The following is a 25,894-nucleotide window of genomic DNA, read 5'->3' as shown; positions in this document are numbered from 1 at the left end:
TCATTCACCACTCCTGTACTGAACATGACATGTGAGACATGAGCATACAACATTCATTTACCACTTTTGTACTGAACATGACATGTGATACCTGATCATACAACATTCATTCACCACTCCTGTACTGAACATGACATGTGAGACATGAGCATACAACATATATTTACCACTTCTATACTAAACATGACATGGGTATCCTGGTAACATGTGACATAGTAATCACATACTTACACCAACATGTGAAATTACAAAATCACTCTTATACTCAACACCAACATGTGAAATTACAAAATCACTCTTATACTCAACACCAACCTGACATAGCAATAACACTCTTAAACTAAACTCCAACATGTGACATAGCAATGACACTCTTATACTCAACACCAACATGTGACATAGCAATAACACTCTTATACCAAACTCCAACATGTGACATATCAATGACACTTTTATACTCAACACCAACACTTGACATAACCATGACATGCTTATACTCAACACCAACAAGTGACCTAGCAATGACACTCTTATACTGCTCACAAACAAGTGACATATCAACATTTATAGGCAACGCAAACAAAAAGTAAAAACATGGCTTTTGAAATTCTTCACTTATACTCAACACAAACATACACCACTGCTATATTACCATAATAAGCAACAGCACATATAATTTGAAGCGACTGTTATACACCACACAAACATTTTACATGGAAATACCTCTGAATTCTTTTTAAGCTTTGATCAATATTCTGAATTAACACAAAATACTGTTAATCAGACAGGTTTAATGGACAACAAAAATTTGTTAGAATTATATAAAGTGGGGCCTCATTTTTCCTGTCTCATTAATTTGAATCAGAAAATATAATTATTTTTTTTTTCTTGAAATAATTTTTTTTTAACTTTGTTAATCAGACAGATTTAATAATAATAAAAAATAAAAATTGACAGAATTATATAAAGTGGGGCCTCATTTTATTTGTAACACAGAACTGAATCAGATAGTAAAGGTTTTATTTTATTTCCTGACAAAAAATTATTTTGTAAACATCTGATTTTAATGAGAAGTTGATGAGAACAAGTTGTGAAAACATCTTTAGTCAGATAATGTTAATTCTACAGATCTAATGTAAAACATCTTTTAAAAAGAACAAATACTTGACAGAAATATATAAAGTGGGGTCTTATTTTTCTTGTCTCTTCGTACTGAATCAGAAAATATAACTCGTTTCAATGTTTCTTGAAAAAAGTTTTTTTTTTTAATCTGACAGTTTTGATGGAAGTTCTGACATCTCACAATAAAACATGTTGTTTATTTGTTGTTTATGTAGAATATAAATACAAGTGTGACTGGTCATTTTATTCAGTTTTGACCACTGATTCATGTGATATATATTTTGTTTATATTTATTACACAACATTGTCCAGTTTATGACACAAGTTTTGATGTCTGTTATATGTTGATATTACAGTATGGACAGACACCATTAATGTTGGCGGCTGAGAGAGGACACCTGGAGGTAGTGATGTACCTCGCCAGTCAGGGCAGTCAGTTAGAGGCCACAGACACCTTGGTAATGATAGATATAATCACCTTACTCTGACAAAACTCAACTTTATACAGAATCTACACAAAATCATGTTGTTAATCAGACAGGTTTAATGGACAACAAATATTTGTTAGAATTATATAAAGTGGGGTCTCATTTTATTCGTAACACAGAACTGAATCAGATAGTAAAGGTTTTATTTTGTTTCTTGACAAAAAATTATTTTGTTAATATTTGATTTTTTAATGAGAAGTTGATGAGAACAAGTTGTGTTAACATCTTTAGTCAGATAATGTTAATTCTACAGATCTAATGTAAAACATCTTTTAAAAATAACAAATACTTGACAGAATTATATAAAGTGGGGTCTTATTTTTCTTGTCTCTTTGTACTGAATCAGAAAATATAACTCGTTTTAATGTTTCTTGAAAAAAAGTTTTTTTTCAACCTGACAGTTCTGATAGAAGTTCTGACATCTCACAATAAAACATGTTGTTTATTTGTTGTTTATGTAGAATATAAATACAAGTGTGACTGGTCATTTTGTTCAGTTTTGACCACTGATTCATGTGATATATATTTTGTTTATATTTATTACACAACATTGTCCAGTTTATGACACAAGTTTTGATGTCTGTTATATGTTGATATTACAGTTTGGAAGGACACCATTAATGTTGGCAGCTCGGTACGGACACCTGGAGGTGGTGATGTACCTCGCCAGTCAGGGCAGTCAGTTAGAGGCCACAGACGACTGGGTAATGATAGATATAATCACCTTACTCTGACCAAACATCACTTTATACAGAATCTACACAAAATCATGTTATTAATCAGACAGGTTTAATGGACAACAAATATTTGTTAGAATTATATAAAGTGGGGTCTCATTTTATTCGTAACACAGAACTGAATCAGAAAGTAAAGGTTTTATTTTGTTTTCTGACGAAACATTATTTTGTTAAAATCTGATTTTAATGAGAAGTTGATGAGAACAAGTTGTGTTAATATCTTTAGTCAGATAATGTTAATTCTACAGATCTAATGTAAAACATCTTTTAAAAATAACAAATACTTGACAGAAATATATAAAGTGGGGTCTTATTTTTCTTGTCTCTTCGTACTGAATCAGAAAATATAACTCGTTTCAATGTTTCTTGAAAAAAGTTTTTTTTTTTTAATCTGACAGTTTTGATGGAAGTTCTGACATCTCACAATAAAACATGTTGTTTATTTGTTGTTTATGTAGAATATAAATACAAGTGTGACTGGTCATTTTATTCAGTTTTGACCACTGATTCATGTGATATATATTTTGTTTATATTTATTACACAACATTGTCCAGTTCATGACACAAGTTTTGATGTCTGTTATATGTTGATATTACAGTTGGGACAGACACCATTAATGTGGGCGGCTTTGTACGGACACCTGGAGGTAGTGATGTACCTGGTCAGTCAGGGCAGTCAGTTAGAGGCCACAACATCCAAGGTAATGTTAGATATAATCACCTTACTCTGACAAAACATCACTTTATACAGAATCTACACAAAATCATGTTGTTAATCAGACAGGTTTAATGGACAACAAATATTTGTTAGAATTATATAAAGTGGGGTCTCATTTTATTCGTAATACAGATCTGATTCAGATAGTAAAGGTTTTATTTTGTTTCCTTACAAAAAGTTATTTTTATAACATCTGATTTGAATGAGAAGTTGATGAGAACAAGTTGTGTTAACATCTTTAGTCAGATAATGTTAATTCTACAGATCTAATGTAAAACATATTTTAAAAATAAAAAATACTTGACAGAATTATATAAAGTGGGGTCTTATTTTTCATGTCTCTTCGTACTGAATCAGAAATTATAACTCGTTTTAATGTTTCTTTAAAAAAGTTGTTTTTTTAACCTGACAGTTCTGATGTAAGTTCTGACATCTCACAATAAAACATTTTGTTTATTTGTTGTTTATGTAGAATATAAATACAAGTGTGACTGGTAATTTTATTCAGTTTTGACCACTGATTCATGTGATATATATTTTGTTTATATTTATTACACAACATTGTCCAGTTTATGACACAAGTTTTGATGTCTGTTATATGTTGATATTACAGTGGGGACAGACACCATTAATGTGGGCGGCTCGGGAAGGACACCTGGAGGTAGTGATGTACCTCGTCACTCACGGCAGTCAGTTAGAGGCCACAGACCTGGTAATGATAGATATAATCACCTTACTCTGACCAAACATCACTTTATACAGAATCTACACAAAATCATGTTGTTAATCAGACAGGTTTAATGGACAACAAATATTTGATAATGTTAATTCTACAGATCTAATGTAAAACATCTTTTAAAAATAACAAATACTTGACAGAATTATATAAAGTGGGGTCTTATTTTTCTTGTCTCTTCGTACTGAATCAGAAAATATAACTTGTTTTTATGTTTCTTGAAAAAAGTATTATTTTTTTTTAACTTTGATCTTTCTACTGAATCATTGTTAATCAGACAGGTTAAATGGAGACCTAATACTTGACAGAATTATATAAAGTGGGGTCTTATTTTTCTTGTGTCTTCGTACTGAATCAGAAATTATAACTTGTTTTAATGTTTCTTGAAAAAAGTTTTTTTTTCAACTTTGATTATTCTACAGAATCAACATAAAATCATGTTGTTAATCAGACATGTTAAATGGACAACAAATACTTGTTAGACTTATATTAAATGGGGTTTGTTATTATTTTTTCCTGTTTTGCAGAACTGAATCAGAAAATATATATTTAGTTTATAATCTTAATCTACCATCTATCAGTTTATACACAAGTATAATTGTTTATTATCCTACCCAATGTTATATTTCTTACATTTTGATAAATTGTTTGACTCCTCTCTTGATTTATTATCACACACCATTAACATGTTTATATTTTTATATTGTTATAGTATGGCGAAACAGCTTTACATTATGCTGCTCAGAATGGAGGGATTGATACAACAAAATGGTTAATAGATCAAGGATGCAGTCCTTGGGTGAAAACAGAAAAGGTAATATTCATTTTTATTCTTATTCACTATCTTTATTAACTAAAAATATATACACTTTAAATTGATATTAGAAAAACTCACTTGAAATTATGTGAACCAAGTATTTAACATGGTGCAGTCACTTGATTTACAAACATTAATCAAACCAACCCACAAACCACACTTCAAATGATGTCAACACACTGATCAAACCAACCCACAAACCACACTTCAAATGATGTCAACGCACTGATCATACCAACCCACATACCACACTTCAAATGATGTCAACACACTGATCAAACCAACCCACAAACCACACTTCATATGATGTCAACACACTCATCATACCAACCCACAAACCACACTTCATATGATGTCAACACACTGATCATACCAACCCACATACCACACTTCAAATGATGTCAACCCACTGATCATACCAACCACCAAACCACACTTCAAATGATGTCAACACACTGATCAAACCAACCCACAAACCACACTTCAAATGATGTCAACACACTGATCAAACCAACCCACAAACCACACTTCAAATGATGTCAACACACTGATCATACCAACCCACAAACCACACTTAAAATGATGTCAACACACTGATCAAACCGACCCACAGACCACACTTCAAATGATGTCAACACACTGATCATACCAACCCACAAACCACACTTCAAATGATGTCAACACACTGATCAAACCAACCCACAAACCACACTTCAAATGATGACAACACACTGATCAAACCAACCCACAAACCACACTTCAAATGATGTCAACACACTGATCATACCAAACCACACTTCAAATGATGTCAACACACTGATCATACCAACCCACAAACCACACTTCAAATGATGTCAACACACTTATCATACCAACCCACAAACCACACTTCAAATGATGTCAACATACAGATCATACCAACCCACAAACCACACTTCAAATGATGTCAACACACTGATCAAACCAACCCACAAACCACACTTCAAATGATGACAACACACTGATCAAACCAACCAACAAACCACACTTCAAATGATGTCAACACACTGATCATACCAACCAACAAACCACACTTCAAATGATGTCAACACACTGATCATACCAACCCACAAACCACACTTCAAATGATGTCAACACACTGATCATACCAACCCACAAACCACACTTCAAATGATGTCAACACACTGATTATACCAACCCACAAACCACACTTCAAATGATGTCAACACATTGATCATACCAACCACCAAACCACACTTCAAATGATGTCAACACACTGATCATACCAACCCACATACCACACTTCATATAATGTCAACACACTGATCATACCAACCCACAAACCACACTTCAAATGATGTCAACACACTGATCAAACCAACCCACAAACCACACTTCAAATGATGTCAACACACTGATCAAACCAACCCACAAACCACACTTCAAATGATGTCAACACACTGATCATACCAACCCACAAACCACACTTCATATGATGTCAGCACACTGATCATACCAACCACCAAACCACACTTCAAATGATGTCAACACACTGATCAAACCAACCCACAAACCACACTTCATATGATGTCAACACACTGATCATACCAACCCACAAACCACACTTCAAATGATGTCAACACACTGATCAAACCAACCCACAAACCACACTTCAAATGATGTCAACACACTGATCATACCAACCCACAAACCACACTTCAAATGATGTCAACACACTGATCATACCAACCAACAAACCACACTTCAAATGATGTCAACACACTGATCATACCAACCCACAAACCACACTTCAAATGATGTCAACACACTGATCAAACCAACCCACAAACCACACTTCAAATGATGACAACACACTGATCATACCAACCCACATACCACACTTCATATGATGTCAACACACTGATCAAACCAACCCACAAACCACACTTCAAATGATGTCAACACACTGATCATACCAAACCACACTTCAAATGATGTCAACACACTGATCACCAATCAAAAAACATGGTGCAGTCACTGGATTAACAATTATTAACACGAGTCATCAAAACCGATATACCATAATTCAAACAATGTCAACTAAGGGATAACCAATCAAAGCATGTCAATACAATGATCACCTAGCAATCATTACAAACACACCTTCCACCAATCATACATTACAAACACACCTCCCACCAATCATACATTACAAACACACCTTCCACCAATCATACATTACAAACACACCTTCCACCAATCATACATTACAAACACACCTTCCACCAATCATACATTACAAACATACCTCCCATCAATCATACATTACCAACACACCTTCCATCAATCAAACACTACCAATATACCTACCACCAATCATACATTACAATCACACCTTCCGCTAATCATACACGGGGCAGCCCCGATGTTCCGACACCCCGTTAGTCCGACACCCCATTGGTCCAACACCCCATTAGTCCGACACACCATTGGTCCAACACCCCACTAGTCTGACAACCCATTGGTCCGACACCCCGTTGGTCCGACACCCCGTTAGTCCGACACCCCACTAGTCCGACGCTCCATTGTTCCGACACATCAATAGTCCAACAATACAATAAATCCCGACCAATAGTAGTAAGCTGATACACAGAAACTAACAAATATGTGAACCTAGTGTTAGACCAGTTGTTAGAGAGCAATCAGGGACACATCAATAGTACAATTATGTAAATGTTTATCTTTACGAGGAACAACACAGGATAACTTGCTACCGAAACTGTGAATTTATTCAACAATTACCTATTATTTATTATTTTACATTGTATAGGTAAAATTAATGCACCAGTTACCTAATATTTATCGCTTTACAGTTAATGAAATAAAAGAAGATGTATATGTGTATGATTGATGAAAGATTATTTGGTTGTATTTCAGGGTCAGACTCCTTATGATAAGGTAACAATGGAAAGCTATGATGATTCTGAAAAGAAAAAGAAAAAGAAAGAAGTGATGGACTTCCTTAAGGTAGATATTTTGTCTTAATAAAAAAGAGATATTCACAAATATGTCACAGATATGTTAGAGTCACAACAGACTTGGTACAAAAAAGTTTCAATAAAACATTTGTCTTTAGTTGTCTATGTGGTATTTGTTGTCAGTTAACAATGTAAGTTGACACTTCCAAGCTTGTTGCCTAATGTAGATGTTGGCATAAATATTTCATTTAAGCAAAATATGTGCATTATGTATCAGTGCATGAAAAGATGGATTTAAATGTGTATGCAAGTATGTGATAGACATATATACAGGCACTTCATTGCATCATTTTTTACATGTATAGAAAAAACCTTTGTAAAATCTTTTAAAATCTAATATAAATACAATTACAAGTTAATCACATCACTATTAAAGATGCTAGATTCTACCATCATGTTGTATTGTATATAAGAAAAACAAATTATCATGACTAGTAAAGGATAATGATTTTTTTCAGAGCGTGCAAATACAAATATTTCAGACATTATTTGTAGCTAAAGTAATGATGCTCTCAAAGATTTTATTAGTTATAAATGTAACCTCAAAAAAATGATTAAAATTTCCACGTTTTATTAAAAGAATAAAGTAAACCTATGTACAGTAGTTTATATATATGCAGATACAGTGAGGTATTTTCAGTTTGAATCTGGTACACAAATAAAGCAAGTTATTTACCAAAAAAAAGAAAAAAAAAGAAGTTATTTACAATTTGAATACATCATGAATCTTGTCCTATGTGATTTACTTACAAAATGTAGGGGAGGGGCATGTTAATTTACTCCTGTCTGTCCGTCTGTTCGTCTGTTCCTCTGTTCGTCCGTCTTGATTAGGATACATTGTTTGTCCGGCTATCTCCTCCTACAGTTTTGGAGGTACAACTTTAATATTTTGTAGGATGTTCATGAACACAATAAAGGTGTGCATGGCCAAAGGATTTTGATTTTTTTCAAATATTCTGAAAATGTCAGGTAGTTGGACTTGGTAATTGTTTTGGTACAAGCTGCATAAAAAGATCATGGTTTGTCTAGCTATCTCCTCCTATAGTTTTGGAGGTACAACTTTAATATTTTGTAGGATGTTCATAAACATAATAAAGGTGTGGATGGCCATAGGATTTAGATTTTTATTTCAAATATTCTGAAAATGACAGGTAGTTGGACCTTTTTTTTTACTAGCTGCATAAAGAGATCATGGTTTGTCCAGCTATCTCCTCCTACTATTACATCATCATACGTAGTGTTAAATTTATAATTTCCTATGGTCAGGCGGAGGCATCATTTGTCTTACAGACAGCGTAACAATTTCAAGTTGTATGCAAACATCACTGTTGGTCAAATCTAAAATATGTGGAACTATACTGTGCATATGGCAGAGCAGAAAAGGGGGTGGGGGCATTGTCCATATCTAGTATTGTGTATAGTCATGTTTACATTTTTTCATGGTTTTTAGCTCACCTGTCCTGCAGGGCCAAAAACAGTTTGTCTCATCACTGTTCGTCCATTTTAAACTGATGATTCAGATATTTTTAGACTAATATATTATTGTGTTGTGTTGTTGTACCACTGTCTCAGGTTTAGGAGGAGTGAGCACTCACAAACCTGTTTAAACATCACATTCTGTATGTGCATGTTCCAAATCTGAAGCCTGTACTTCATCCAGTTGTTTTTGGTTATTGTCTGATATATTCGTGTTTCGATTATTGATTGCTCGATATCAAACTGTTGATTTTCTCGTCTTAATGGCTTAACATTTTACCGTAGACACACCAAGCTAATGAATTGTTATATGATATCAAATTGTTTATTCTTTTGTAGACTGTCATGTTAAAGACTCCAGAAGAAGGTAAGTTCAGTTATGATATGCCAGTATTCTAGTCTCTCATACCATCATTTAAGAATAAAGTGTTCTTTCTGTGCTAGTATTGATAGTAAGTTTTTGGATATTTGCTTTGTTAAACTTCTAATCGGGAATAAAAGAAGGTTGGGGTTGAAATGTCAAAACATTAATTTAAAACTTCCATATAGTCATGTTCGGTCCGTTATCAGAAATCATGAAAAGAGTTTTATTTGTGCTATACCTTTTCGTTATTTTCAGAATTTTGTCTTTCTGGCAGATCTTGCGTTGTGTTTGTTTAAAAACATCTTGTGTACTATTTTTTTCTGCACCAGATACGAATGTCCACATTAAAATTATTTCAATAATTGCGTAGCTTGAGTTATATTTACACATGTTCGCTTCAACAGAGCTATGAGAAAACTGACAAATGAACACTCAGTCTACCTTACAAAATGTAATTTTACAGTCATTATAACAAATTGGTTGACCGATATACGACGTGTTTGTGTCTTTATAGTTACCCACTAGCGAAATGCTTTTGAGAATATTGAGATGTTCGTCTGATCTGTTCTTCAATCACCGAGTCTTATTTTCATAATGTAACTTTTTACTAAGTGTGAATTTGTGTATTTTCTTATTTGAAAAACAAAATATTAAAATTAAAGTTCCTAATGCCATTAAAAAGCTAAATCTAAAATATGGATGTTTAATATAAATCACCACGGCGGACAATGGGCTTTTAAAATCCTTTATGTGAGGAGGTATTTTAACACCAATAATAACTTTTACATAATGACAAACCGTCAAAAACATTGGGAAATAACCCAGAAAAAAACATTTCTATCAACCTTGATAATTGATAATTGAGAATTTGAAATCGCATATTGAAAGTATATGATAGATAAACAGATTAATTGGTACAAACAATAGTTATATAACTGCATCTAAGACGGAAAGATTAAAATGGCAGAAATCTGTTTTATTTTTTGACTTATTAAATATTTTTTAGCGGCCGGTACATTATTGTATGATTTTTGTCGAGCCTTTGAAATTTATAAATGTTACAAAAAAGTAATTTCATGAAAGTGAGACATAGGGATCCTAGATTTCATCTTGGCCAGCGTCAACATTTAGATTCAGTCTGTGATTAAATGTTTTTTTAGACATCAATAACTGTATCAAATCTAGATGGAGTTTTAGGGAATGTGGACAGACTTTATTATGACCCGGTGTCATATGGTATTTTGAACCCCCTAAAAATTGAACCCTACTATAGACCTTGAATTTCAAAAATCCAAACTACTCTACCTCCTTTACATAGTAATAATACCCCAATAAGTAGTTTGTATGTATTTATCTTTCTGGAAAAGATAATAGAAAAAAAATAATTTCCATGGTATTTTGACCCCCCTGCGGTATATTGAACCTCCTACTATAGACCTTCAATTTTTAACCGGATTTTGTGACAAAAATGTCGGTTATTAAATTGGGGATGCTCGGCGGGCGGGCGGGCGGGCGGCAATCAAATGTTGTCCGTACATTAACTCAAGAATCGTTCAACCAAACCTTTTAAAATTTTAATATGTTGTTACTGACAACTAAATGAAGGTCAAGTTCAATAATGGCCATTTTGACTTTTACCGTTCAGGAATTATGGTTCTTGAAAGATTGAAAAATGGCGTTTCCAGTCGTGTCCGTGCATTTACGCATGAACAGTTCTACCAAAGCTTCCCAAATTTTAATATGTTGTTACTGGTGACAAAATGGAGGTCAAGTTCAATAATGACGATTTTGACTTTTACCGTTCAGGAGTTATGGTTCTTGAAAGATTGAAAAATGGCGTTTCCAGTCGTGTCCGTGCATTTACGCATGAACTGTTCTACCAAAGCTTCCCAAATTGTAATATGTTGTTACTGGTGACAAAATGGAGGTCAAGTTCAATAATGACGATTTTGACTTTTACCGTTCAGGAGTTATGGTTCTTGAAAGATTGAAAAATGGTGTTTCCAGTCGTGTCCGTGCATTTTCTCATGAACCTTTCAACTAAAGCTTTTCAAATTTTAATATGTTGTTACTGATGACAAAATAGAGGTCAAGTTCAATAATGACGATTTTGACTTTTACCGTTCAGGAGTTATGGTTCTTGAAAGATCGTAAAATGGTGTTTCCATTCACGTTGTTGCATTTACTCACAAACCATTCAATCTAAGCTTTTCAAATTTTAATATGTTGATACTGATGACAAAATAGAGGTCAAATTTGATATTGACTTTCACCAATCATCAGTAATGGTTCTTGTGATATTGCCAGGACACAAATAAATGCTAATAAATCCGGTTTGGTGTCGTTGTGACAGCCTCTTCTTAAAAAATCTTGCTATTCTAACTCCTCAACATAGTTATAATACTCCAATAAGTAGTGTGTATGTATTTAACATACTGGAAATGATATTTTGAAGAAAAAAATATTTTCACAGTATTTTGACCCCCCTACCATGGTATATTGAACCCCCTACCATAGACCTTCAATTTCAAAAATTCCAGCTATTATCTATCCTGAACATAGTAATAATACTTCAATATGTAGTTTTTATGTATTTTACATACTGTAAAAGATATTTTGAAAAAAATAATTTCCATGGTATGTTGACCCCCCTATGGTATATTGACCCCCCCTGTGGTATATTGAACCCCCCTCTATAGACCTTCAATTAAAAAAATTCCGGCTTTTCTTAATCCTTAACATAGTAATAATACTCCAATAAGAAGTTTGTATGCATTTAACATGCTGGAAAAGATATTTTGAAGAAAAGAACATTTCCATGGAATTTTAACCTCCCTGCGGTGTAGTAAACCCCTACTATAGACGTTGAATTTCAAAAATTCAAGCTAATCTAACTCCTTTACATATTTATAATTCTCTAATAAGTAGTTTGTATGTATTTAACATACTGTAAAATATATTTTGATAATTTTACTTAGCCATGGTATTTTGACTCCCTGCGGTATATTGAACCCCCTGCCATAGACCTTCAATTTAAAAAATTCTAGCTATTCTAACTCCATAACATAGTTATAATTCTCCAATTTGTAGTTTGAATGCATTTAACATGTTTGAAAGATATTTTGAAGAGATTATATTTTGACCCCCCCCCTTTCCATGATATATTGAACCCCCTTCCTTTAGACTTGAATTTTAAAAATCCAAGTTTTTCTAACTCCTTTACATAGTTTCAATACTCCAATAAGTAGTTTGTTTGTATTTAACATGCTGGAAAATATATTTTGAAAATTTTACTTAGCCATGTCTTTTTGACCCCCCTACCATGGTATATTGAACCCCCTACTATACATCTAAAGAACTTTAATGTTAAAATATCTTGCTACTGTAACTCCTTTACATATTTATTATACTCCAATAAGTAGTTTGCATTTATTTTATTAACTTGAAAAGATGTTTTGAAAATTTTACTTTTTAGATTAACTGAGCCATGGTAATTTGACCCAATCCCCCTTTTTTACCATGGAGAATTAAAACTTAAGTCTACCATTCTATATAAATATTCTAAATTTCAAAGAATTAAAGCGTCCAAGCTACATGGTCTAGTTATAATGCTTTAAGAAGTTTTTTGAATGAAATTTTGTTGGTTAAGACTTCAGAGCACTTATACCAAGCAAATATTTTTCTTTTAACCAATCATTGAAAATTGACCTCTCTTTCTTGTATTAATGATTTTTAATTTTTGATTAGCTTTTATATAATGTTAAATGTTTTATTAATCATCTAGAATGGAAAAAAACAGGGGGGGTTCAATTTACCATGGGGTTCAATTTTCCATACAGGGGGGTTCAATTTACCATGGGGGGGGGGGGGGGGGTTAAATTTACCATAGCGGTATTTTGACCCCGGGGTCATTTAACCATGGGGTTCAAAATACCATTTGACACCGGAAACAAAATTTTGAAAAAAAAATTTTTCCTTTGTATGTATATAACATATAAATGGTCTTAGTTTATTTTGCAGTTAACAAATGGATACAGTTTGTTACATATCAATTACTTTATCAAACCTTCATAAAACTTTATGAAACTTTGGTACAAGATTTTTGCTGATTTAGAGATAATGTCTGAAGCAAACTTTTGATTTTTTTTTTCATTTTGATTTTTTTTTCTGATAGAATGACTCTTTACAGTTAACATTTACAGTTTAGGATTAAACTTTTATGACATGATGAATGTTTAAGTCTTCATGGATTCTATATAATTATGAAACTTGAACAGAAACTAAGCTTCAGGACCATGAAATAGCATATAAAGAGAAAGTTTGAATTTCTTATAAATGAACTCACTTTTTAAGTCAACAGTTCACGAATAGCAGTAATCACAGGCGAGACTCAGGATTCTGCAGAACCTCTTATGCATTTTTAAGGCAAAGAGAAACACTTTCTTTATTTGAACTCCCAAATTCATAGTACTGGTTTTATATCAAGTTGATGACATTTTTGGCTGAAGCGATACATAACAAGCTCACATTAATTATGTTGAAGGTGTCCACATTTAGGTTCAGTTAGTAGTTAAAAGTTTTTTAATTATTAGTAACTTTGTCAGAACTTCATGGAATTTTATGAGACATGGAAATAAGCTTTTTTTATTGATGAAAAGACAGTATATAGATATTTTGAAAATATTTTTTCAAACGAATGGGACAGCCCATTTTGCAGAAATTGCACCTGAAACAATAATGTTTATACGCCCGTTTACATGCTTACAGGACGTATTATAGTATACCGTTGACCGTCTGCCTGTCCGTCCGTAGTCATCATGTCGGACATTAACTCAAAAACGCTTAAGGAGGTTCGCTACTGAAATTCAAAATAACAAGAAAGTTTTCCTGTTGTGTTTTTTTATAACTCCTTTCATATGGGAGTGAAAAAATGAAAAAAAAAATATAGGTCAATGCGCTATATTTTTCGTAAGGATGGCATTTATGGTCGCTCATAATGTCAGTATTGAAAAATCCGGTATTTTCAAAGAATTGGAACATCTGCATTGAAGTTTCAATTACAACAACAATTCATACAAATGTAAATATATTTTATTCTAATATCAATAAAAATATACCTTTATTTCAATTTCTACAAAAATTGTGCATTCAAGGCATATAGTCAATGTGTTTTTTCCCGTAATAAAAAAATAAACAAAAAAGTACGGGAAAGAGAATGACATCAAAATGAAACCTTTGATTTAACCTTTATAAAATAACAAGAAATTTTCAAAAAAATTCAGAAATAATTCACAAGACTTTATTTTAAGATATTATTAATAGAAAAGTATAGGTCAATGTGCAAAATTTTGAATTAGAGCTGAAAAAAAATCAAAATTCCATGAAAAACTACGGGAAATTTAAATTTAGACATTTTTCATAACATATATGTCAATTTATCAAATACTGTTATCTTTTTTAACCAAACAATTTGTTTTAAATCTAGATCACTGTATACTAGGTACAACAAAGACCTTTTTTCATAAAAAATATATAACTAAGGACTGAAAAACATTCAAAACAACATCAAAAAGTTCATGAAAATGACATCATTCTTTCAAAAAATCTGAAACCTGTCTTATGATCTTTTCTGATTTTGTGACACGTACACCTGAACCACTCTTTTCTGTGAAAAGATCTTTTATACCTTTACAACCATTCCTAGAAAAGGCCAACTTCAAGTGCTCTAAGCACAGTCCACTACTGGCAATAATACGTGCCATTCCTAATGAAAGTATCTTACGATCAATCAACAGCTTCAAAGAAGGCAAATTTTTATGCAATTCTTTCATAGAATTGAATTTGTCTGATATGACACATTCTGGTATATATACTTTTTCAAAATGAACATTTAACTCAATTTTCTTATTGACAAGTGTGCATAGTGCATCAACATCTTCATCAGCCCTGTGGGCTTCATATGATTTGCTCATAAATGTTTCAAACAAATTTGTCTGTGAATAAGAATTCAGACCTGGATGAGAAAGTTTAAATAATGGCAATGTGTCAATAAAGCCTATCACAGTTGACTTGAATTTATCAAGCAAATTACATTTTTGTAGTGAAGTGTACAATAACACACAGTCATATGTTTGAACATTATGGCCAATTAAAACATTGTTCTTAGTTTTTTCAAGAAAAGAAATAAAGTCATTGAGGCACTTTTTGATATGGACAGCAGGCAACACATTTCCATTTGATAATAACTGCCCATTCTCAAATGTCAATCCAGTAATCTCTGCCGCCTTTGGTGTTATTTGGTGCTGGGGTAGGACAAATCTGGAAAAAGATTCTGCTGCACTCTTTGCTGCTAATTGTGTGATATGGGATGATCTACCTAAAAAGCAATATAAATACAACTTATTCCAGTTCCTAGATGTTCACATAAGAATTACATGTATCAGTAGTTGTAAAGGTTCTGTATTAAAATAAGTTTACCAATTTCTCCACAAAATGTATAGCAATGAGTAGTGATAACATTTAGTTCATATAATGTACAAGTTTTTACACAAGAAATCCACATATTTCTTTTATTTCAAAGTACATGGCAGACTTTGTATTCATATAAAGTGTAGATCTTGAAAGCTAAAAAAAAACAAGTTCCATAACTCTCTGAGGAGTTGGATTTAAAAAGTGTTAGTATAGTGTAGAATTGTCAAAAACATCAGCGTCTAATATCTCCAATAAGTTGTGTTAAATTATTATTATAAATGGCAGTTGTAAAAAGATCGAGTACATATGGTGACTAACTGCTTTGCAAGATTTGAATGACCTAATAAAGTAACTGACTGAATGACAGACAGACAAGGAGCATCACTTTAAAGGTCTCTCCATCACGTTGTGGCGTGGACAATAAATGTATTTAAAAAAAAATGTTTTTTTATTATAACATACTTAGTCCTGTAGCTTCTATGTCAAAGAAAATTTCTGTAACAGAATCATGCTTTGGTGAGGCTTCTATTCTTGAAGTTCTAGGAGGGGGTATTTCTGTTATGTTTTCAGGATCCAATCTAGATTCTTCCATATCTATGCCTGACTGGTAACTGATTCCTTCCCTCACTTCACAGCTTGATATATCTTGATTACTGAAAAAAACATTTTCAACAATGAATATGAAACTCTTCATTTTTCTCAATTATACATTGATCTTAAAGAATGCCAGGTTGTTTGGAAGTTTGATTTATTGCAATAAAATATGAGGATTTAATAAATAGGTAGTATAGGATGTGAGAAAATTTTCAGTCAGACTTAATTTAGATAGTCAACTTTCAAATTTGTTTACTATTTTTTTCAAATTAACTTGGATTTTCATAAAATTATACTGCTATTTCAGTTATATATGGATCTTACTGAATCCTAGCTTGTTATGAAGTTAAGACTATTGGCTGAGTATTGCTGTGAAGTTTAAGGATTTAATTAATCTATAGGTAAAAATAAAATAGAATGTGCAGTTCCCACAAAAGTCTTTAAAAAAATTATAACTATTTCAAAGCAACTAGGATTTTCATCAAATTTACAGATATCTTCATTATATATTTATCTTACAAAATACCCATCTTGGGGGTAATTTGGTTTATTAAAGTTATCTATCTGATGGCTGATTTGCACTCCTTTTGTTTTTGGGATTTAGGTCTCATAAGCATCTATATCAATATCTTTTTAAAATGAAACATTGAACAGGCTCTTTATATTTTAATCTATTATGTAAATGCATCTTTCAAATTACCGTTCTGTCTTCAATTCTAATCTTCTCAGTTTAGCCTTCTTTGTAATCGCTATGGCCTTTCTCTTTTTGTACTGGAGATCTCTCAGCGCGCTAACTTTGGATGTGTGAACACCAGGTGAAAGACCAGCTGTTCTATTTGCCTGTAATGTATTTATATATATAAATAAATATTTGTTCATTCATTAGTATGAGTAAGTAAATTCCTTCCAACTTTATATGAAAGGTGAAATATTTATATTTTTTGCTGAATTTAATATACTAAGTTAACCTGGCATGAAAAGAGTTATCACCCATTGATTTGTGAACTGAAAAACTATTTTATTCTAGTGTGAAAATATTGATATCCATTACAAAGCAATATATATATACTGATTTTAATGACATTACAATTATTTTAATAAAAATATATGTTTTTCTGTTACGTGTTATGTAATTTATTCTCCATTGCCATTGGCCTGATATGAGTAATTTGAACTTATAGTAATCTAATATCATAAGAAATAACAAGAACAAAAGTATGAATATATAATCAAAAATGCAATGTGGCAATCAATATATAAATTGTCAATTTGTTTTATTTTGTCAAAGGAAAGGGATAAAAATTGGAGCAAAATGTAATTCCTTTTATCATGTTTATTTGGTTGGTAAACATTCTATCAAACTTTTAGATAAGTTATATAGTGTTCAAGACAATGTGCCAGCATTCATCAAATTCTTTAGAAAAACTAAAAGTAGAAAAAATATTGCTTTCCTATTTCTCTCTAACTTTCCTTTGACAGGTGAACAATTAATGAAAAAAACAACATTAAATAATGTTAAAATGTCATAATCATAATAAACAGATTGGCCAGAAGCAAATATGGTACCCCATTATTCATGAAATGATTTATTTTTGTGGTTTTATAGGAGAAATTTTAGTTTCAGTTAGTATTAATTCTCATACTAGTTCCAAAACAATTCTGCAATTCAAACTGAGTTTACAAAGACAGACAGAAATGTATACCATAGTATGTCCTGTCAAAAGTTAGGAAAATAAAGAGTCTCCCAAACAAACATGAATTGTGATGATTTTGTTTTCTATGTCAAACTTGAAGTAGCAGACCCATCTAAGAATCATGCAATTTGGAAAATAAGTTGTTTTATATACCCATTTATTCATACAGTATATAGATATGTTTTAGCTCTATATATAGAATTAAACTAAAATAATTAAATGTAGTCTAAAGTGGCAGTTTTACTTGATTACAGGACATATATGACCTTTAAATGTGAACTATAAATATTCTGTTTGTACATTATTACAAATTTGACAGTTATCTCCCTTTGTCCAAGTTAATTGTAATTTTATGTAGGCTATAAATCAATGTATCTCCTATTGCACAATTCTAAGCTGGAGAGATACTTAATTTTGTGTTCAATATTTAGACAAATTACTTTTCATATATGAAAACTATTATTACTAAAAAGTTTGCTACAGCTGGTTTATGTATAAATCTAGTTTCAGTGGATCTAAATGGCTACAATGTATATGTATTCATATGATTCTAGAAGAAACATATGAAATTCAGTGTTCAAGCTTGTTTAGGAGACTAACAATAATTCAAATATGCTTTCAATTTTGTGCTTACATCTACGAGGTACTTGTGACCTTTATTTTTTTGAATGACACTTGCAGCAACCCTATAGCCAAGACTTCCAGAACTACCATAATGTCTGTTTTTTGGTGCTTTTGAAGCCACTGTATTATTAAAGCTTTCATTGCCTTGTGTACTCTCAAGTTTAGCTAGCTTTTCAGACTGTGTTATGTAATTACTGAATAATGTGCTCAATGAGGCCTGCAGTTGCTTGTCTTTTAGAGGTTTACCATATGGTAAAGAGCGAAATTTCATACTAGAGTCTTCAAAAGACTGGCACCAACTGGGATCGCAACTGGTGTGGTCACCAAAGGGGTGTTTAGATAGTGCAGGTAAATTCTTTGATATTTCTTCTGGTCTTCCTCTAGCTTGTGCAACCAAGAAATTAAAACATTTCATAAAATAGTAAATGATCTTTGTAGTAAGGCGAGAATGTTTATTTCTCAGAGCAAAAAGATTCTTTCCTAGGGTTTTCTTGACATGATTACTATCCGAAAGCTTTATTATTGACTTGTCTACTTTATTTCTCAGTCTGGCTATGGTTGTAGCATCCTCATCTCCAACTATCGTCATAATGTTCGTACCTTTTATTCTTGCATCAGCTACCATTTGTACTACCATGTCAGCTTCCATTGCTTTGGAACTCCCACTATAATTCTTTCTGCAAGTATGTACTTTAGGTATCTTTTTCATCCTTCTAGCTGTCACACATACTCTGCATGTTCTTGATCTTAAACTATAATCTAATATCATGCCTGTTCTTGTTCCAATCATTGAGCAATGACCTGTACAATAATTCATACAATAAATCAATTCATTCAAATTGGAGAATACATTTACATTTTATAAAAATAAAAGAAGACTGTATCAAGGACATAAAGGCTCCTGTTTAAAAACCCTACAGGGTATCAGACTGAAAATCAAACTTAAAGTGTATGTATTTTAATCATAATAATTGTTTTCAAATTTGAAAACATTTGATTTATATAAAAAAAGAAGATGTGGTATGATTGCCAATTACACAACTATCCACAAAAGACCAAAATGACAGAGACATTAACAACTATAGGTCACTGTACGGCCTTCAACAATGGGACCCATACCGCATAGTCAGCTATAAAAGGCCCTGATAAGACAATATAAAACGAATAAGTAAATATAAATAGACTGACAATGTAACAGACAGACTGATGTCTACAGTACAGCCGACTCTTACCAAAGGACAAGGATATACATGTATAACACTAAATACCCCCTAAGCTGTCAGACACCAGACATAATTATTTGTATGAAAATTTTCATGTGGAGTAGTATTAAGAAAAAATTCCCCGGTGTATGTTTAATTGGTTATATGTGTATCGCTTGAAAATCTATGTCTATATAAAAAGGAAGATGTGGTATGATTGCCAATGAGACAACTATCCACAAAAGACCAAAATTACATAAACATTAACAACTATGGTCTAGTTTTCTTTTTATAAAGTTTTGTCGTTCAAAGTAATAAAACACATAAAAATTTCTTTAACTTACCTGTGAGACTATCATACGATCTGCCACTACCTCTTTTTTGCCACCCTGCATCAACTGCTACGGTTATGTCGTCGTTTCCACTACATCTTTAAGTAAAAAAAATGGAAATTAGTAACACATGGATACCTGTATATCATTTTATAGCAGCTGGGATAAACTGTTAATAATACTTTTAATAATTTCTAAACATTATGTTATTTTATTTGTACACCATTTTTAAAGTAATGTTAAAAAATGCCTTTTTATCAAATTCTAAATTGACTATAAACATTGATTTATACCTGAAATTTGGATGTATTGTAATTTGTATAACTTGCTCTTGTCCTGATTGAGCATGCAGGAAACAATTAAAATTGAGAATGGAAATGGAGAATGTGTCAAAGCGACATCAACCCTACTATAGAGCACACAACAGCCGAATTAAGGCCACCAATGGGTCTTCAATGAAGCGTGAAACCTGCATGAACGACAAGATATTAAGAACCACTAATCAATATGAATTTCAATCAATATTTATAAGAAGACTAAATAATTTCTTTCATTAAAATTGAAGTACTATAGCTATACTGCTATTTCTGAAATTATTGCATTAATTGTTTTTATTATTGCGAAAAAATTGCGACAGGTTTAGTAATACATGTATATGGCAATAATTCAAATTCACATTTTGAAATTTATTATAATTTATTTCTATGTAAAAAGGATTTTTATCAACATTGCAAAAATTTAAATCACATTTTAGTTTAAAATAATGAAATCGCAATAATAGATAAATGCACTCAATAATTTCTAAATTTACTATTCCTCAAACTCCAAAATCATTTCTATTAACTTACTCTTTCGTCATACTCTTTTCTTTCTCTGTCCATTCCTTCATCGATTTCTCTGCAATTTCTTCAAGAATTGTTCCAATTTCATTTTGTCGTTGGTCAAACATTCTGTGGCTAACTGGAGGTATATTCAATGTGGATAGAAAACCATTTACTTGCCTTTCACCAAGACCAGTATGAATTGATGCTAAAATAATAGAAAACAAAATTTATTAAATCTGGAGGTTGATTTTTGTTATAAATCTAGCCCCCTAAGGGATGACTAACCGCCTACCCTGAAGTTGGGCCTTAGTTTTACCCTATATAATCTTTTCACTTTTTCATATCTAACATGTCTAACCGCACCACATATTTTGTATGTACATGTAATAGTACATTTTTTACATGTATGTGCCTGTCCCAAGTAATTAGGAGCCTGTTATTCAGTGGTTGTCGTTTGTTGATATGTGCTTCATCATAAATTTGTTTTCCGTTCATTTTTTTCTGCATGAATTCGGACATTAGTTTCTCTTTGTAATTTCAGGGTCTGTTATAGTTTATTATTAGGTACCGGCTTCGCTTATTGTTGAAGGACGTACAGTGACCTGAAGTTGTTAATTTCTTTGTCATTTTGTCTCTTGTGGAGAGTTGTCCCATTTGCAATCATACCACTCATTACCCATTTTTTTTTTTATATAAAAGGGGAAGGTTTAAATCTAACAGTTAAAACTCTGACCCCAATTATTTGTGTGTGTGACTTCAGTCAGAAGTGGTGTGGTTATAAGTGTCTTTGTATTATTAAACCTTTTAGATTTAAAATTAGATGTTTTTGGAAGGATGAAAATATCTGGAATTCCCAACAATGGTCCATACATACATGTAGTTACTATTGCAATTAAAATTATGATTCATATAAATGTACATGTGCATGGACATTTATATAGAACTTATAAAGAGTTAGACAGAACCAATAGCAAATATGAAGCTTTCATAAATGGTTAACTTGCCTTCTTTTTACATCATATCTACATTTTGTACATGTACATGATTGTCTGACTAAAACCCCAAGGTTGGTCAACCGTTGTACTACATGTAGTAAATCTGCTTGCTTGATACTTATCAAGTAAATTTTAATCAAAATTTCAGCTAAATGTAGCAAAATTATAATCTGTTCTCTCAGAGACTGAAGGCCAATATTTATGTATGTATAAGTACATGTATAGATCTGAAGTCATTTTATTGTGTGAAATGTACTTATCCTTTAGACTAAAGTTTTAAATAATTAAAACTACTGTAAATTCAGAAATTACTTTGAAGTTTGAACATTCATTATTGCAATTTTGTTATTTTAGATTTTCAGTATTTAAATTTTCATGATTTTGAGAAAAATTCATGTAAAATATTCATGATATTTCAAAATTCAAGTTTAAATTATTTACAACTCAGTCACATTTTTTCACAATAATTTCTGAATTTACAGTATAAAGTTTTCTAGGGAAGAAACCAATTTAATTCACTTCAAAGGGGGTTACATGGTTGTGGCTGTTTGTTCTAGTCAGATTTTTTTCCACACAATTTGTTAACATAATTTTTTATTTGTAAGTTTTCCATCAAATTATTTTTATCAAAGTTTAACACTTCACACTCACAGGCTCGGATCCAGGGGAGTTCTGGGGTTGGAACCCCCCTTTTTTGGACGATCAATGCATTGGAATGGGGACATGTAAATGGAACACACACCCCCTTTTTTCTCTTGGGTTAGGAACACCTCCTGTTTAAAATGGTTGGATTTACCCCTGCTATATGTTACCTGTATAAGGTTTTAATATAGGGGAAAGCAAGATTCTGAATATTTTTTTTGTCATCTTCTTGACCACAATATTTTTTTCATCAAATATGGCATGACTTTATGGGATCAAAATATTTTTTTAAGGAAGAAAAAAACATGATTGAGAAAATTAGGATGAGATATCAGATATGAAGTTTAACAGCCACTACATGCTTAGTGTAAAATATCCATAATATATTATATGTTTAATACACATATTTGAGAGATAAAAAATAGAGGATTGCACATGCATGTACATTATTGCTACAGGTGAACAAGAAAACCACATATTTTTTCTTTCAGCCTTATTATCAATTTATAGACTTGTTTGTTATTTAACTTATAAAGAATTTATAAAGTAAGACATCTTTGAATGAATGCAGAGGCGGCTTTAGGGAAAAAAATTGGTTGCTTATATAGGGAAATACTGAAGCATGACTGGAGTGGGCCCCCTCTTATGTCAGTCAGTGGGCCCCCATCTATGAAAAAATCTGGATCCGCAACTGGGATGCGATGATTACATTTACCTGTTGCTAACTTTGTATTTACATCCCATATTCTGTTGTGCTGTTTTCCTGTTGGTATGGCATTGATGTTTTTACAACTTTGGTTGACACATAAAACTTTCAAGAAAGCAGCCAGGCCACATGTTGTTATGTTTAAACAGTTTTGTAAAGAGAGTGGAAGACCACATTGTTTGCACGCAGCGAGATGATCTGCCAATACCCCAAGTTCTACGACCCTTCTTCCATTTCTCCAGCTGTCGTCTGATGTTATGTTAACATTGTTTTCATCTATGACTTCCTCATTTATAAAATTTGACAGGTCTGGTTGTTTATATGAAGACGATGGATATGAAGTTGTATATGCATGATCTAGTAATACTGTTCGAGCCGTTTGTCTGATGTTCTGACCCTTCCTAATTGACGCAATTTTCTGTTTTTGTTTACAAGACAAAAATCCGTGTCTAAACCTCCCCATTGAATAATGATCTTATAAAAATAGCATCGATGTATATTAAAAGTAAATAAGATATAAAAGTTTGATGTAAAATGGTTAAAAAATGTTCAAATATACTGGTAAACGATCTGTTGACGGGTCTTCTGATGTCGTCTGGTGTCAATGTAAACAATGCCGAAAATAGGCGAAATACCGCGTAAATATTATTGTCGTATATTCTGGATTAATTTGACATTTAAAATTGGTTTAAAATCAAAATTTCACTAAAAATAAGGTAAGATATAATATTTGATAACTTTGAGTCAAATACATTGTTTTAAATTTATAAAAAATAAAAAATATATTACGGCATTCGTTCTCAACTAGGGTGCGCAAACGGTGTCAAAATAATGAGTAGCGAACATCCTTAAACCAATTTTCCATGTTACGTTTCCGAGTTATAAGATTTTATTCATAAAAAAATGGGATGATTTGCAAGTTTTTGGATAATATCCTTAAAGGGCTTAGAGCAGTTTTCATTAAACTTTGATGACTGATACAAGTCAATAAGTTACCAAAATTGGTCAACTTCAAGACCCATGCATATTCATAAAAAGGTCAAGCATCTACATGAACATTGAAAAACAATGCTATGTCTTGTAAGAAAAAAATATGCAGGAGAGCCTAAAAAAACGAAATAATGTTTATTTACATTACAATGCAACCATCTGTAACCAAACAAAATGAAGAAAGTAATCTATGTTAAGTAAAAATGTTCAATTAAATAATGTGATATACTGATATAGATTTAAACTCTCTGGAAGTTTTATGTTGTCATACGTGGTGCACTTTGGCTACCAACTAAAATTATAAATAAATTCATAAACATAAATAGACCTAAACAAGTCTGTAATTCTCTGACTAAAATAAGTCTGAAAATGAAAGTACATTTTTAAAATGAATACATTTTTGTCGAGCCTGCGACTGTTGTTGCAGAAAGCTCGACATAGGGATAGTGATCCGGCGGTGGCGTTAGCTAACTTCTTAAAAACTTTATATTTTAGAAGTTAGAGGACCTGGTTGCTTCATACTTTGTATATGGATGCGTCATGTTACAAAGTCAAGTCAAATGTCCAATGTCCATGACCTCATTTTCATGGTTCAGTGACTACTTGAAAAAAATTTCGGATTTTTTAAAATGTTAAATTCTCTCTTATTTTAAGTAATAGGATAACTATATTTGGTATGTACGTACCTTGCAAGGTTCTCATGCCCATCAGACAGGTTTCACTTGACCTCGACCTCATTTCATTGATCAGTGAACAAGGTTAAGTTTTGGTGGTCAAGTCCATATCTCAGATACTATAAGCAATAGGTTTAGTATATTTGGTGTATGGAATGACTTTAAGGTGTACATGTTCAACTGGCAAGTGTCATCTGACCTTTACCTCATTTTCATGGTTCAGTAGTTATAGTTAAGTTTTTGTTTTTTGGTCTGTTTTTTGTCGAGCCCGCAACTTTTGTTGCAGAAAGCTCGACATAGGGATAGTGATCAGATGGCGGCGGTCGGCGTTAGCTAACTTCTTAAAACCTTTATATTTTAAAAGGTAGAAGACCTGGATGCTTCATACTTTGTATATAGATGCCTCATGTTACGAACTTTCCGTCAGTCACATGTCCAATGTCCTTGACCTCATTTTCATGGTTCAGTGACTACTTGAAAAAAAAGTTAAGATTTTTTGTTATGTTAAATTCTCTCTTATTATACATATGTTATAAGTAATTGGATAACTATATTTGGTATGTGCGTACCTTCGGTATTTTTGTGATTTTACTTTTTTCATGCTCACAAAGGAAATGAAACGAAAAAGAAAGAAAAGAACGATTCAAGTT

At 32.1% G+C, this 25,894-nt stretch overlaps 2 protein-coding genes across 3 annotated transcripts in view; one reads left to right on the top strand and one right to left on the bottom strand.

The window, feature by feature from the left end:
* The first annotated feature begins 3,000 nt into the window (after nt 1–3,000).
* The window catches only part of LOC143084319 (uncharacterized), a 53,844-nt gene continuing 30,950 nt past the window's right edge, over nt 3,001–25,894 (top strand). Inside the window, exons 1-4 of the mRNA XM_076260731.1 lie at nt 3,001–3,048; nt 4,514–4,615; nt 7,556–7,645; nt 9,472–9,499. Coding sequence (XP_076116846.1) covers nt 3,001–3,048; nt 4,514–4,615; nt 7,556–7,645; nt 9,472–9,499 — 268 coding nt within the window. The remainder of the gene's footprint in view (nt 3,049–4,513; nt 4,616–7,555; nt 7,646–9,471; nt 9,500–25,894) is intronic.
* On the bottom strand, nt 14,754–24,273 carry LOC143083992 (protein PML-like). 2 transcript variants are annotated; one of them, XM_076260403.1, is made up of 7 exons: nt 23,590–24,273; nt 21,262–21,442; nt 20,426–20,511; nt 19,480–19,680; nt 17,262–17,401; nt 16,430–16,620; nt 14,754–15,872 (listed from the first exon to the last, which is right to left on the bottom strand). In XM_076260403.1, the coding sequence occupies exons 1-5, from the start codon at nt 24,041–24,043 to the stop codon at nt 17,394–17,396; spliced, it is 930 nt and encodes a 309-aa protein (XP_076116518.1). In that variant the 5' UTR covers nt 24,044–24,273; the 3' UTR covers nt 14,754–15,872; nt 16,430–16,620; nt 17,262–17,393. The 2 variants fall into 2 exon arrangements, with proteins under 2 accessions (XP_076116518.1, XP_076116517.1); XM_076260402.1 differs by lacking the exons at nt 19,480–19,680; nt 20,426–20,511; nt 21,262–21,442; nt 23,590–24,273 and having other exon boundaries at nt 14,759–15,872; nt 17,262–17,647.

The sequence above is a fragment of the Mytilus galloprovincialis genome, chromosome 7 (genome assembly GCF_965363235.1).
Source record: "Mytilus galloprovincialis chromosome 7, xbMytGall1.hap1.1, whole genome shotgun sequence".
Classification (NCBI taxonomy): domain Eukaryota; kingdom Metazoa; phylum Mollusca; class Bivalvia; order Mytilida; family Mytilidae; genus Mytilus; species Mytilus galloprovincialis.
Note: the sequence above shows the minus strand (reverse complement) of the source record. Positions and strands in the feature narration are given on the sequence as shown.

Coding starts and splice junctions, on each gene's coding strand:
- LOC143083992 (XM_076260402.1), bottom strand. CDS start 17,440: ATGAACAAATATTTATTTATATATATAAATACATTACAGGCAAATAGA. Junction 16,621..17,261: donor TTAGAATTGAAGACAGAACG/GTAATTTGAAAG, acceptor TGTTTTTTTCAG/TAATCAAGATATATCAAGCT. Junction 15,873..16,429: donor CATAGAAGCTACAGGACTAA/GTATGTTATAAT, acceptor ATTGCTTTTTAG/GTAGATCATCCCATATCACA.